Raw genomic sequence first — 15,649 nt, 5'->3', positions numbered from 1 at the left:
ATATATATATATTACTCTTCCCTAAAAAGGGAAAAGCTGAAAGCATTTCTAGCTAGATGGATGGACCTAGAGACGACACTCTTAAGTGAAATGAATGAGACACACATGTGTGAATACTGCACTGTTCATCTGGTGTGAGAGATTGAAAGTGTAAGGACTAAAATGTATAATAGATATTGTGAAATAGGAATAAAATATTCAAATGGAAAGGAAAACAAAGGAGGCTAGAGGGGGAAATGAAGGACAAGGCAAGGAAAGAAAAAGAGGCTAGAAAGAAAAAATGGAAACAAAGCCTTTGTAGACAAAGAGGGGAATCGAGGTTGAAGGGGATAGGAAAAAAGGAAAGAGCAGGATATGTCATATACAGGGAAGAATTCCCTATGATGGATGTTATCATTAGGTATGTCTAACATGTACCAATGTGTTTTTAAATCTAGGCTCAATTCCCAAAGTCTTTCACTCTGCAGATATATTTTCCCTTGATGGCAACCTTTATCCCACGTGTATCATGACAGTGACTAGATGGACTGTCTGTGGGCTTCTGCTCTTGGTCTCTGCAATGGCTTCTTTGTGCATTCCTAAAGCAACTTGTAGGTAGGGGCATTATGGACAGCATTAGGAGCACCAAGACGCTGGCTGAACTGCCGAGTCTAATCCCAGTCACAGCACTCAGGAGCTGTGTGGCCTTGTGCAAATCGCTTCATGTCTCTAACTGCATTTCTGCCTCTGTAAATGGCAATAGCAATGGTGACCATAGTTTCTCCCTTACAGGGCTGTTAGTAGGATTACATAGTTTGTGGACAGAATATTTCCTCTGACTCTCAGGGTAGGGGTGGCAAATTGTCCTTGCTTATACAAACCTCTTTTCTTTGGCTTAGTGACCCTTGTAGGGAAAGAGTCCCTTCTTTGGATAACTTTTTTCCTATAGTTAATGAGAAGCTGGGTGTGGTGATGCACACTTGTTGTGCCAGCACTCAGGAGGCTGAGGCTGGAGGATCACCATGAATTCGAGGCCAGCCTGGGCCAGTCTAAACTACAAAGTGAGACTGTGTCTCAAAAACAAACAGAAATAAAAAAACCCAACTGTTAATTACCTTCATTGCTTTGCTTCAAAGCTTCTCCTGTGTTCTACTTCCCTTCTAAATCATACTGTCCTTGAAATGAGGAGGGCAAGCTCAGGACTTCTTTTATTTCTTGTTTGTTCCCTGAACCGAGCACCGTGCCTGGACATAAAATGCTCTTGGTGAGTATTTGGGAAATGAGTGAGTTCTGCTGGAGGTGCTGGGCCTTGGAGGAATCCAAGAGAAGGCCCTCACCACCCAGGCATTTTGGCTACTGCAGCTTTTATTTGTCCTTTATCTTTGTCTTTTCCCCTATTACAGAGATTATAAAACTGCCTCCTTCTCCTTTGTGACTTAAAATGACTTGCTTAGTGTCAGCTATTCTTTAATGAGATTCCCTCTTGTCATGCCTCACAATCACTTTCCAGCTAGCTTTCTTTTCTTTTCTTTTTGAGTGTATTTGGCTCAGGGTCTCACTATGCAGCTCAGACTTGTAGTGATCCTTCTGCTTTCAGCTTCCCCAATGCTGGGATTGCAGGCATGTGCCACCACGCCTGGGCTTAGTGACCAGGATCAGTGTGCTTGGTGGCAGGGCCAGTGCCGCATGTGGTGCTGGGGATGGAGCCAAGAACCGTGCACTTGCCTAAACAGGCGCTTAGTCCACTGAGCTATCTTGCTGCCCTCCAACCAGCTTTGTTCTCTGTGCTCTCCGGCTTTTCTCCATCCTCTGTTACCGAGGGCACAGAGTTGAGTTCCTTAGCACAAGTTGACTCATTCAGCAAGCCAATACTTATCGAAAGCCTCCAGTATGCTGCATAGTCTGCTAGCACCACCTTTGCTAAGGTTTCCCCTATTGCCACATGCTCCTATCATGACGTCTTCCTACCTCAGTCCATGCAATATTGAAATGATAGCAAAAGACCACTTACGTGTTGTATCTTTTTCTTAGTGTAAGTAAGTCCCAGGCAAGAGGGCCTATGCAACTACTTTTGTTTGTAGTTTATGTTATAATTCCTATGGCCTTGTGTCATGAACATCACCTGCTGGCTACCTACTAAATGTGAGCTGAGTTGCCCTAAGTATTGATCCTAGTCTTAGTCAGCTTGGGTTTCTATAGCACAATACCATAAAGCAGGTGGCTTAGGCAACACTTCATGCTGACCATTCTGGAGTCTGCAAGTCCAAGATCAGGGTGCCAGAGCTATGCTCCTAAGTTTGGATCAGGTCATTGTTCTCAGTGGCAGCCAGCCAGCTGCTCACTGTCATCTCACATTCATCAGGACTCCACTTTCAGGACCTTATCTAGTCCTAACAACCTCCCAAACACCCTGTGTCTTTAATCCATCATATGGGGGGTGTTAGAATTTCAGCCTATGAACTTTGGAGGGGCCTGAGTGTTCAGTCTTTCACAGTCCTATCTCTGTCTCATAGAGCTACACGGTTGACTTTAATTCTTCCTTCTCATTATAGTCCTTAAGATTTTTGTTTATTTATTTATTTTTGTATTTTAGGGAAGGGTCTACTGGGTGTTCAGGGTCTCACTACTAAATTGGATTCATAGTAATCTGCCTGTTTACAGCCTCCCAAGAGCTGGGATTACAGGTGTGCGCCACCATGCCCAGTCTCAATAGCCTTCTCAGAGCACCCCGGGGACGGGTCTGGCACAGCAGGTTTGTGGATCAAACCTTGGCCCCTGCTCCTGCTTGCAGGCATTTTAATCTGCTGAGCTATTTGGCTGGCGCTAGTCCTTAAGATCTGAAGACAGCTGTTGAGTCCCCTGAGCATGCCCTTCTACAGCCTGGACATTACTAGTTCTCCATCCACATGCATTTCAATCTGTTCCCTCCAGATGAGCCCCAACAGTTTGTCAACTTGCCTTTGAACACAAAGCCTCCACGACAGACCCGGGCACTAAGTATTGTCTGAGAATTTCCCTCTTTCTCTCCTCCTTGCTATTATTCTTTAAATGATGTGATTCCAGATCACATTCTAGTTTTGGTAAGCCAGCACACACTGCTGAGTTTTAATGAGACAATTAAAAACCTGCAAACTTTCAGCATTCCTTAAATGCTTCTCAAAGAGATGACTTGGTCTCTACCTCCAGCACTGAATTATTGCTCTTTTCCAGTCTTCCTCATGCCTCAGCTCGTGCAGCTAAATGCACCCTGCCTGTATGTACAGAGGCCGTACAGTCACTGGGGCATGGTGACTTCATGCTGAGCAGGACCATTTCTGCACAATGTGTCATTAACTAGTAGTGCCAAGGCCCTTTGAGTGCATATCCTCTCTTATTATATTTTTTTAAAAGATGCTTTCAACTATGAACTTGAGGATACTATAAAAATGTGTTCAAATTTAGTATGTGATAGTTCAGACTAAATATTTCACACATGTTCGTTCTTCCCAAATCCTTTGTGGGGAGCACTGCACATCACAGTCCTATGCAAAGCCTGTATTAGAGTGAATTTTAGATGATTGTTTTTAACTTCAGGTTTTTGATCATGACTTTGCCACATAACTATCTTAAAATCTGTCCTTGTAATTTTTACTACTATATCATAAGCACTATAAAGGCAAAGATAATGGCTATTTTATTCTCCAGTTTACACAGGATACCTTTCACAATACACAGTATTTAATTGGTGTAAATACATGAGCGAATGAATGAATGAATGAATATGTGATTTGTGATCTCCTCAACTTTGTAAGCCTGAGTTGTCCTAATCTGTAAAACGGTTCAGTGCTCCTGCATTTTAGAGTTATTGTAGAGCTCAAATGTGATGATGTGCAGGAACTACTTAGCACATCGTTAGACTGCACTAGATGTTGCATATGACTGATCGGTCAGTGAACTCTGCTGTGTAGGGTAGGCTCAGAGGAAAGGCATGGAGAGAGGGACATCAAACACATTTCTGTTCATTGTGAGTTTAAATGAGAGGAGGAGGAGTCAGTGGCATCAACAGGGGAGCGGCAGTTGGTCTTGCCCTGGCCTAGGCATGATACGGTTCTGGTGAAGCTGAAGCACCTTGTACGGTTGTATGAGAAATGGTTAGAAACCCTCTGTCTTCTTGCAGGGGCTCACTTTTTCAAATTCCTTTTTCTGTGACCCTCATTAACACCACAGAGAATGAATGGAGCCTGGGGATGCAGCTCTTGGTTAATACGTTGAAGACAAGTGCAGCCTTTCCCTAACCCCAAGTGGCACACATCTCACTAGGGAATCTCGGGGAGCTTAATAAATAGAAGGAATAGCTGGGAGCCACAGGCTCAGGCCTGTAGATCGTTAGTATTCAGAATGTCCTGTGTTGTTCTGTCCACTGAAGCCTTAAGGAGTCATTAACATTTCATGGAAATCCGGGAAGCATTCCATTTAGAATCAAAGAACAATTTTGACCTGGGAATCTAAGCCAGTAATAAAATAATAAAATAAAGTACAGTAAAATTAAATTAATGCATTTATGGTGAAAAAGAAAAGAGAGTTTCTATAATCTTAACAAATGCCCTCTTACCCTCTTCTGAAAAGTATATTCATTGGGCCACCTGCGATCCAAGGATGGGGTTGCATGCATTCAGATTCCATCTTTATAGATCAAAGCTACATGTATTAAGCTAGATTCTTTTTTTTTTTTCTATTTGGTTACAGGGTCTGCAGAGTCTACAGGGTCTCACTACATAGATCAGACTTGTAGTGATCCGCCTGCTTACAACCTCCCAAGCATAGGGATTACAGGCGCATGCCACCACCCCATCTCAATTGCTGTCTCAGTGTGCCCCGGGGGCAGGGCTGGTACAGCAGACTGGGGGATTGAACCTCTGGCACCTGAGTCTGCCTAAGCAGGTGCTATAATCTGCTGAGCTATTTGGCTGGCCGTCAAAATTAAAATACTTCTGATCCTATGCTGTTTTGTTTTATTTTCGTGGTACCAGGGATGTAATTCAGGACCTTGCGCTTGCCAGGCAGCACTTATCCACTGAGCTATCTCCCCAGCCCTAAACTGGATTCTTCAGGGAGAAAACTACTTAAAAGTTAAGCACTTTTGAAATGATGCAGACGCTTCTGAATTCTGGGCCTCTGTGCCATGGGGAGAGAACATGTATTCCCTTTTAAAACTAAATTGTGTGGGGAAAGTGACTGCAGGTGGGCTACAGAAAGACTTTGGGGGCTCATTGGCCACATCACCTGATAATTATGGTCCCACAGAGAAACCTGTGCATCCTCCAGATAAAACCAAGAACTCCAGTGTTTTAGCTGTATGTGGAGAGAGTGGGAAGTATTTAATGTACCTAAATTGTATAGTAGCCTTCGAGTTCCCTGGACTGGTGTGGAGCAAGGTTCTCATCCTTATGGTGTGACTCATGCCACCATTTTGGAAAGCAAAAGTTAAGCCAAAGGAAATGGCTTGATGTGACCTTTCTTTCTTTCTTTCTTTCTTTCTTTCTTTCTTTCTTTCTTTCTTTCTTTCTTCTTTCTTTCTTTCTTTCTTTCTTTCTTCTTTTGTATTTTAATAAGGGTATGTAGGGTCTACAGGGTCTCACTACATAGATTGGACTCATGGTGATCTGCCCGTGTTCATCCTCCCCAGCTCTGTGGTTACAGGCATGTGCCACCACGCCCAGATTGATGTGGCATTTCTACTGGCTTCAACACTCTAACTCAGACTAGAAACTTCAATGCCATAGTTGTTTACAGCCTTCATTTCTGTATCAAGTCACTTAGCACCTCACAGCACATTTTCTCATCTCTAAAATGGGAATCATTGTATTGTCTGCCTCCCTGCTTGTGAAGGAATCAAATAAGATAACGGCTGTGCAGATGTTCTAGAAAGTCCCTGTGCTCCAGCAGGGTGGGACTTGGGCTCCTGCTGAAATGCTTGGGACAGTCACTATTGTGGAGAGTGAAATTGCCATGCAGACAGTTCATTATCACAGAAGTGGCACATTTTCTAGTTAACACCAATAGGATACTGCTTCTCTCACAAGAAGGGAAGAATTGCCACACTCATTATTGTGAGCATGTCTTTGGAGTGACCAGAGATCATCACTGGCTCTTTTCTAGGGGGTGACAGAAATGAAATAACAGACTTACAGATTCTTTAACAGTGTCTTCGTTATTATAAGCAGTTCGGTTGTGTTTCACCGCTGCTCCTTATTGCTGTGCTCCAGAGCTGAGCTGGGAAGTGCCAGGGAACATGAGTTTATCCTTCTGCCGTGGAATACAGAAGCCCTATTTGACTGTAACTAAAGGCAGCCTTCAGAAATGATGTGGATTGTTATGCTGACAATTCACCAAGGAGATTATTATGTATGATTAGGTGTTTAATGTTGACTTCTGATAGTGACTTCTTATAATATGTAAGGCAGATGGCTAAACCAACTCTGGCACATCCATTCCAATAATAAAAAGAAATAAGGTGGATCTACAGCAATATAGGTCAATCACAAAATATTTATACTAAGCAAACAAAATTCTTATCTGAAAGCATACACACTGTGTGATTATGTTTATATTCTGTAAAAGGCAAAGCTAAACAGTGGTACAAAATAACTATGGATAACCCAGCCTTGGGGGCAAGTGGCAAGCTGCTGGCAAGAGTGGAAGTGGAGGGTAGAGAGACCTGCAGTTACTTCGAATTGCAGCAACTACCACAATATTGGATGGATAGATTCACAACAGGGTATATGTAATTAAAAACACTTGCCGAAGCTGGTCCTTATTCAAGTCTTCATTGTTCTCTTTTTTTCCAAATATCCTGTAGGTCTGAAAAGTCCATAACAATATGTTTCAAAATATGATTTCAGAACAAGAACTATTAATAAAAAAACATAAAAGAAACTCTTGTTAGTGGTTTTGCGATGCAGTATTCTTTTAAGCACTGAATATCCTTGGACATTTGAAGCATTATCTTCTCTCAAAATCCTGGATAAAAGAGACATTTAAAATGATAAACATAGAAGTCTTTCCGAATTTGTAGTGTATTACGTGAATTGTTATCAAACTAAATTTGTAATTAAAAACTACTTAACACTGTGTTTTACCACACACCATTTCACTTTCTTTTGTTCATCTCCAGAAATTATTTTTTAGAAAGGATAAGCTCTAAAATAAAAAAAAGAAATAATAAGCTGTTAACAGAATTCCGCTAGGGAGAATACGCCATTTTTATGAAATCTGTTAATGGATAAGGAGCATTTTTGAAAACCTTGATGTTGTGAAACAGATAACATCACCTTGGCCTTTGGCCGTCATCTGAGGCTATGAGCATTATTGGAATTAGGAAGACTGAATTTAAAGTGCTCATGCCAAATTAGGGCATTGTACTTTTTGAAAAGCACCAAATTCAATAGGAACAAGTACAGAACTGTAGCCTTCAGAACCCAGTCTACATGGAAAAGGATCTATTCTTAAGAAATCTAACTGGTTGTTTCTCACTGACTATTCCCTGTCTCCCATCCTGTGGTTAGATTCAGTTTATATACATAATTTTTAAGTCACACGGAGACAGAAGTCAAGGTTTAATGAAGAATAGGGTGATGCAAATAATGAACAGCTGGTCCTTTTAGGAAAATCTGAGAGAAGAAATGCTGCAAACTCTTCCAAGATTGAAAGGTTAATCAAGTTCTTGATTACTATTTTCAACTGCATGACGTATTTCTATGAAGAGTCTCTGAAAAAACTAACGGAAGAGATTTAAATTAGGAAGAAATAATTTAGTTGTACAGTGGAACAATCTCCTGACTCTGAGGTCAGTTAGACTCTGGAATAATTATCAGGAGATATTTCAGAGTGTACATCCCTGGAGATTTACAAAACAAAATATAAATTCTAAATAGTTCGACAACAACCTGATATCAGCTGAGGACTAAGTCAGAAGACCCCTGATTCTCATCATAACGTTTTGTCCTATAATAATAATTTTAAAATGCAACTTGCTACTAATTTATATTGTTCTGGGCTTTGCATAACTTTAAATTCACTTAAAAGTCACTATATTAGTGATTACTTTCTTTGCTCTTGTCTCTTGATAAATGAATATTGTTTTGGTGACTGTAACCCTCCTCTTAGTTCCTATGTTTTCATAATTACTATGAAATACTTATACAGTAGTCCCCCGATATTCTCAGAGAATAGTATGTTCCAGAATTCCTTGAGTGCCTGAAACTGCAAACAGTACTGAACCTTGCATATTCTGTCTTTTCCCATACTTACATAGTTTGATTTATGAGTTAGTCACAGTAAAAAATTAACAGCAATAACTAGTCATAAAATGGAGCAGTTAGAACAAGTTATGTCACTATAACAGAAGCCATCTTAATAAGACTATAGTAAACTATCATAAAAATTATGCAAATACGGTCTCTTTCTCTCGAAAACGTCAAGACTAATAGTGATATTCTTAGACCTAGTTGACTTGGGTTTTCGCTGCTCAAAGTGAAAACCATGAATCAAGGGCAATTACTACAGTGCCGTCTCATTTTTCTTTTTAATGCTATATCAATATCATTATGAGGCTGCTTTTATACTTACCACTCTGAGAGCCATAAGCATTTTCTCTCTGTGAGACAATGCCTATCTGAATCTGCTCAATGTGCTCTTCCATTTCACCCTGCCGCGTCTCTACCCTGCCATCCAGAAGTGAAATAAAACTGTCATCCTGGAAAATAATTTATCTTCCCCTTAAAAGTAAATATGGAAGGATCCTATTTTTTTAATGCAGTGTTTTTCATTGGTACGTGTTTGCAGTACACAATGGTAACCGTCATCACAGTGGTTGGTGCATATGCATAATGCGTCTTTTTTCTTTTCATGCCCCACCCTTCCCAGAATCCTCTGCTGCCTCCTCCCCATGGTCCTTCTTTTTGGCTTCTTAGTCTTACTCTGTGGTTCACTTTTATTCTTCCCCACTGCAGAGCAAAACTTGCTTCCTGTTGCGATGCTGTTCAAAACTTCGTGGTTTCGCAGAATAACACTCCAGTTGGAACTAACATGAGTTATGAGGTGGAAAGTAAAAAAGAAATCCCAATTAGAGAGAGCATTTTTCATATGTTTCCAGTGGTAAGTAAAGGTTAATTGTAGCTTTCCTTTCACCTTAAATTGTGATTTATAGCAATGAATGAATAAATAAATAAATAAATGAGTCAGTGGTTTAAAAACTATTATATTTGGTTACAGTGCATAAAATGTGTACTGTGGACCATTTTTTAAAAGTCAATTTTATTTACTTTTAGTTTTTATTCTGGTGGTCAAACTCTGGGTCTCATATAGTAGGCAAATTTTCTACTGAGCTGTGCCCCTGGCCCCTAAAAAGGCAATTTTAATGAGGTGTGGCTCTGTAGGGAAGGACATTTGTATTTAAATGATGAGCTGTTCTGGTTTTCGACTCTTCTAGACTCTTCTTTGGAGGTAATTAGTGAGTTGATATCTACATATTGACCACTGGGACTTGTGACTACAACCTTATCTTGGGAAATAATCATGGAATAGTCTGTGGCAAATAAATACAACATCCATAAGACAGGGATTATCATCTTCTATGTTCCCTGATGTATCCAATGCTTCTAGAACATTCTTCAGCACATATGTCCAAACATTACATGGTTGTGACATTGAAAAATCACGATATGATACACTACTGCTTCACACAGCCTGAAGAAACATCCAACTTTGGAAAACATTTTTGTCATGGAGAACAACTGTGGCATATAAACATACACTCCCAGGAATTTTAACATTATCTACTTAAAAGCATTCAAGCTCCTGGGGAGGTAGCTCCACAGTAAAGCATGTGCCTAGCATCCACAGTTACAAAGAACACAGCTAGGCCACGCCAATATAGTAAAAAATGGGATCATTGTATATATGCCTTTTGCCAACTGTAGAAAATAAGATTATTATGATTAATTCTCTTTGGTTGGGCTTCTGATTTCTTTGAATTTATTACTGATCATGTAAATTGTTTTAGTGGGGTTTTATCAATATTACAACTCAAAAGAAGGATAATTGAGAATAAATATGAAATAAAATGATAGAGGAAGAAATACTACACATTAACTGGAAGGAAGAAGAGACAAAAATAATGTAATCCAGGATATTTAAAAGACAAAATTCAGGGCTGTGGAGATGGCTCAGTGGAATAAGTGCTTCCCTGGCAAGCGCAAGGGCCTGAGTTCAATCCCCAGTTCCGCAAAAATAAATAAATAAATAAATAAATAAATAAATAAATAAATAAATAAATACAAAATTCAGTCCTTTGAAATGATTAACAAAATTAACACAGTTCATTAAAGGTAATTATACATCAATAAACTTTATTTAAGAAAATTACTCTTGTAAGGTGCTTTCATGATGCATTGAATACCAATAATTGTGAAGATAACAAAAGAATATTTCCATTCCTTACCACAGAAGGTCATGGACAGTTCTGTGCTGGGCCACTTCTCACATGCTGCTGTCTTTGCAGGTGCATTTGTATCTCACATTTGGTGGCCAGCACACAGGGGCTGCATCTATTCTGTGTCTCACTTGGCAGAAAGGGAAAGCTTACCATAGTGTTGCAGTCAGGCTCTGCCAAGGAATACATTTAGTACAGGATATAAATTTATAGTATTATTTTATAAGACTCATCCAAAAAGCCAAATGCAGAAGAGTGCAAGAGATTTGTTCGCTAAATAGAGAGCCAAAGAGTGCAGCTGAGGGCCTGGATCCCACACTAATGTCCCGCAGGAGTCCAGCGGGAGGCCCAGAGCCCACAGCAATGTCTCATGCAAGTCTGTATTGAGGACGTGCATTAAGAAGGCCCAGAGGTCAGTGGTAGAAACTAGAAAGTGCACCAGCTGGAGGGAGGATCTGTGCCAGCAGACTGTGCCATTTGCCCTGGAGCTGGGAAGCAGTGCTCAAAGTAAGGACCAGAGCTCCCCTGAAAACAACTACAGCCTTCCTCAGTGACAGCAAGGACCTGAGCTCCTCCAAGGATGAGAACAGTTGAGCTCATATCGGGAAAACCAGTGAGACAAACCTCCAGGAGAATCGACGGCACACCATCGTCCCCTCCAATCTGCTTTTATGCTGTTGGTGACAGTCCTCACCTGGGCCTTCCACACCAGACTGACTCAGTTTAGCTGGTGTTACCAGCTGACCCTTAGTTACTTCACCACAAACAGCATTGAGAATTCCCTATTCAGTTAATGTCTGCATCCATTGTCAGAGTTTATACTGATAAAAAAAAAATTCTGCAACTGATGCAGTATGAATTGCACTGCCATGTCACTTTCTGAGTGGCCCTGACCTTCAACTTCACACATGGGGGGGCCCATAGTCGAGTTGACATCTTTTGTACCTTGCTTCCCGCCTGTCCACCCTGTTCCACTGCTGCACACACAGCATTTTGGATCAGCCAGGCATACAGCAGATTGCAATAAATACACTTGATTAAACAGCAGGAAGTAACTTCTTCCAAAAACTTTGCAAAGTTATTTGAAGAGCAAGACAACAAAGTTGATTTTCAGTCGGAGCGAGCAATGAGCGGGCAATTGAGCTATACAAATTTTCATTTTTCTTGGGAAGTTTATTTTAGGGAACACTGGGGTTTGTAATTTATTTCAACTCTTACTGAACATGAGATCCCAAAACATATGGCTGTTTTCCCCCAGTTGACCGAGAAACCAGAGAAAACATGCATTACTTTGAGTGCTTAATATGAGATATGCTCCCCGCAGTAATCCTTTCTTTTGTACTATAAAGAGCATATTTGCATTTTTGTATTCTGCCCCATCTATAAAATTCAGAATTGTATTACCACTGAGTAAACACTATCTGAGGCCTCCTGAGCTAGAAGTCCCTTGACACTAAATAGCCTGAGGTATCTGAAAGCCACTTAAAAGCCAGGCACTAAGCTGGGCATCACGGATATTAAAGAACATATGTACCAGCATGAAGCTTACATTTTAATCCAAGGACTAGTAAGAAACTGGATTGTGTAGTGGCTATCCAATGCAAATCTGGGTCCTTGGGAACAAACCTCCTGGGTTCGTTGCCCAGCTCTACCTCTCTGTCACTAATGCTTGATTTTGAGCCTCCATTTTCTGAGCCCTGGAATACTCACAAGGTGGCTGTGTGGATTCAATGTGCTAATAAACTATGTACAGGGAACAGTGCCTCCCCTGCAGGAAGCATCGTACCACTGTTGCATTTCTAAGACACGCCTACTGAGAGGAGTGCTGACACAGGCTCTCTGCTTGCTGGGTGTCTCCCAAGTGTGGCTTGGGGAGCAGGTGGCAGACAGAGGTGCACAGGTCTGCTGGTGCTCTGCACTGCTCAGAATACCAGCCCTGAGTGGTGCTGGCAAACTAGCCATGGGGAGGGACGTGCCTTGATTTTGTAGCCTCTGCTGTTTTCAATGGTTTAAATGCCAACACCATGGATAATTTCAAGTTACCAGTGGTATCACTGCTGCTTGTGAAATTCCTGAATGTCATGCAGTTGGCTTTTGCAGCCTATTCAAGCAGCTTCAGCACACTGCTGGGAAGGGCTGAGGGAGACCACTGGACCAGCAGTGCTTATCAGGAACTCACTGCTCACTCTGCACTCTGCTATACATGAAGGGCAGAGGTGGGGAAATGTAAAACTAAGTGGCACTTTCTGTCTTTGGGGATTTACATTCTTGTGTTGAAGGCAAAATAGATGAATTGGGAACCCATCGTTGTGCTGTGTGAGCCGGCACCTACCTGGAAGCTCAAGGACATACAATGAGTTCAGGGGATGTGATCAGAAAAGACAAAATGTACTACTGAGTTGAAAAGTTGTGTTTCAAATTGCAGAGGAACTGGGGGAAATGAGAAACCTTTGAGGGTACACTGGGGGCGGGCCTAGAAGGAAATGAAAACTATTCAAGCCTCAGAAATTAATTTGAAATATGTCTCCTGGAGTTGGTCAACCACCCTGAAGCACACTGGCTGGTCGTCTGAAGAGATGGCAAGCATAAATCTAATGCCATTACACAGCCTGAAGGTCCAGCTACTTAAAACACACAGGAAACTTTTGCTAAATTACCTGTTAATTTTATTGCTTAGAATAAAAGACGTAATGCTACTTTGTAATTTCATTATTTTCTCTTTCTTTGCTAAAAAAGCCCTTGTTTGTTAAAAAGGTGCTATGTTAAATTTTGCCATTCTTTTATTATGTCATATAAGATATTTTGTATATAAATATGTTTATAAGATTGCATTTTTTGTATGTCATGCAATATTTGTTTCTCCCAATAGAAATGAAACAGATTTACAGGATGTCTTTTTATTTTGTCATGATAAGTTGATCAGCGTCCTGAGTTGCTTTCTTTTTTCCTTTTTAAATGTTCTTTCTGTTAGTTCTTTTTCTTCTTCTTAGCTTTTGTGAAAAATTGTTGTAATTAAGTTGATGATGTTTGCGGTCTTTAAACCAGTGGCATTTTATGTCAGTTTCACTTTCCTCTCCTAGTCCCAGCCTTTCGTGGAATATCCGTATAATCAGTGTGCTGTGGTTGGCAACGGGGGAATTCTGAATAAGTCCTTCTGCGGAGCTGAAATAGATAAATCTGACTTTGTTTTTAGGTAAGAGTCATCAAAATGGATTCTTTGCAACCTAAGATCAATTGTGTATTTTAAAGGTGTAGTGGAAAGGTCCAGGGTGTTAATTTTGACTTTTGAATTGTTTTCTGAATGTCTATAAATTACCCAGGTTGGGCTTTCCCCAAGTATTACACTCCGTGAGTGTTCATATCTGGAAGATAAAAATGTCCCTTAGTCATCTACCAGTAGAAGTGAAATGAAATCAAGGTAAAAGAAGGCTTAGGACTGTCGAATCCTGCAGAGCCTTCAGTGTTTGAATAGGTACCATGACCCTTCAGGAGGACTGCAGGGAGGAACATTTCCCAGACTCCCCTGGCCTGGAAGCCTTGTTTCTCTTACAGAGGATGTCAGAAAGCTTCATCAGTCAGAAATACCAGGGAAATTGCATTTACAGCAATGCAGTATCATTGTTTAATTTTTCTGGGTTTAAATTAAAAATATTTTGGGCAGTTCATAATTATGGCTTTCTAAAATATTTTTATCTTAGTACCAGCTATTTTTCAAAAATACAAATAAAAATGGTTTTGATATGTGTCTGATACTAATAAGCTAGTCCACAAAGCATCTCTTTTAGAATATGCTAGAAAGGCGATTGCTCCCAGGATGAATTTCAGGTGAAATACATCTTCTGGAAAATTAGATACCTGTTTCTTTGTTTTAGGAGCATTGATTTCATACATCAGCCATCCATTGGTCCCTGTTTATTTCATGCTAACCTTTCTATAATTTTTTAAATGAGAGTTTCCATCAATACTATACTGTAGCTCCCCCTTTACTATAATTTCATTTTTTGAAGTCTTATGCTGAGGGTAATGACAGCTCAACATTAGACCTCATAGTGTGACAATTATGGGATGGATTCTTCATGATCAATATTAAGGTGGCCAATGTGTGAATGAGTTAGCCATTTTGTTCATGTCCTCCATGTGAAAGAGTCATACTAAAGACAGATAACTCAGCATCGGATACAGTCCTTATAGACTTTAAATTCTCAAAACATCTGTGGTGAGTATCCTATCTAAATATTAATTTTACTTTATAGCAAGCATAAGAAATGTAAAGTTTGGCTTAAAACCTTTAAAAGGTCCCAGCTGTTTGATTTATAATTCTAAAATATCTATAAATGTCTGTATTTCTGGATTCTACTTTTTCTGATGCCAGATATTTTTGTGACTATCAAGTCCCATTAAAACTTGGACAAATTTAATGGCAAAGTAAGGAATAGTTGTAGTTGGGCTTATTAGAATGTACTTCATTTTTTAAACACATACTTGTTTTGACTATATATGCTGATTGTAAAACAATTTGAAAGTTACTTATCAATTTTTATTTCAAAAGATTAGGAGTTGTAGATTAAGTATGTAAAGAAATAAAGTAACTATATTAGTGTATATAATAGTACTGTAGTACTGTATAAAATGTATAATGTATACAATAGTGTAGCATGCATTATATTAACATGTACAATGGGGTGAGGTACACAAGAAACGTTAGAAAAGATGTCAGCAAATATTGTGACTATACATACGTAGCAGCGTATATGCCTGTCCTGTTTTTCCTCTCAGTCTCCTGGGATCCTGTAATGGAAATCACATTTGATTCTTCAAAAAATGTGAGGTTATATTTGTTATTGGAGGCCCACTAATAAAGTCATTTCCCTGACCTTGAATCTATAATTAATCTTTGTTTTCTGATATATCTTTTATATCACAGAGAGAAGTGTTTGTTTCATTTATTTATGTTTTCTGGGACATGGAATAGAATATTTCAACCTCTATCTTATCACAGAGCATGTCATCTTTGGACAGCCTTCCAAAGAAAGCATTTGATGTGCTTTTTTTGTTTAGCTTTAAAGCAATGGGCTCCTTGAAATTTAAAATGTTTGGTGAGCCATACCATCTCTCTTCTTTTGTTGTGATCTTAGATGCTTAATTTGTTTCCCAAAGTAAAAACAAATTAGTGCTCAAAGAAATGCGAGAACATCACTA

The 15,649-nt window shown here is 39.8% G+C and overlaps 1 protein-coding gene across 1 annotated transcript in view; it reads left to right on the top strand.

The window, feature by feature from the left end:
- The window catches only part of St8sia6 (ST8 alpha-N-acetyl-neuraminide alpha-2,8-sialyltransferase 6), a 133,639-nt gene that overhangs the window by 114,445 nt on the left and 3,545 nt on the right, over positions 1 to 15,649 (top strand). Inside the window, exons 5-6 of the mRNA XM_004645205.3 lie at positions 8,970 to 9,114; positions 13,531 to 13,643. Of these exons, the coding sequence (XP_004645262.1) occupies positions 8,970 to 9,114; positions 13,531 to 13,643 (258 nt within the window). The remainder of the gene's footprint in view (positions 1 to 8,969; positions 9,115 to 13,530; positions 13,644 to 15,649) is intronic.

Source organism: Octodon degus, unplaced genomic scaffold (assembly GCF_000260255.1).
Source record: "Octodon degus isolate 3935 unplaced genomic scaffold, OctDeg1.0 scaffold00220, whole genome shotgun sequence".
NCBI classification, from domain to species: domain Eukaryota; kingdom Metazoa; phylum Chordata; class Mammalia; order Rodentia; family Octodontidae; genus Octodon; species Octodon degus.
Note: the sequence above shows the minus strand (reverse complement) of the source record. Positions and strands in the feature narration are given on the sequence as shown.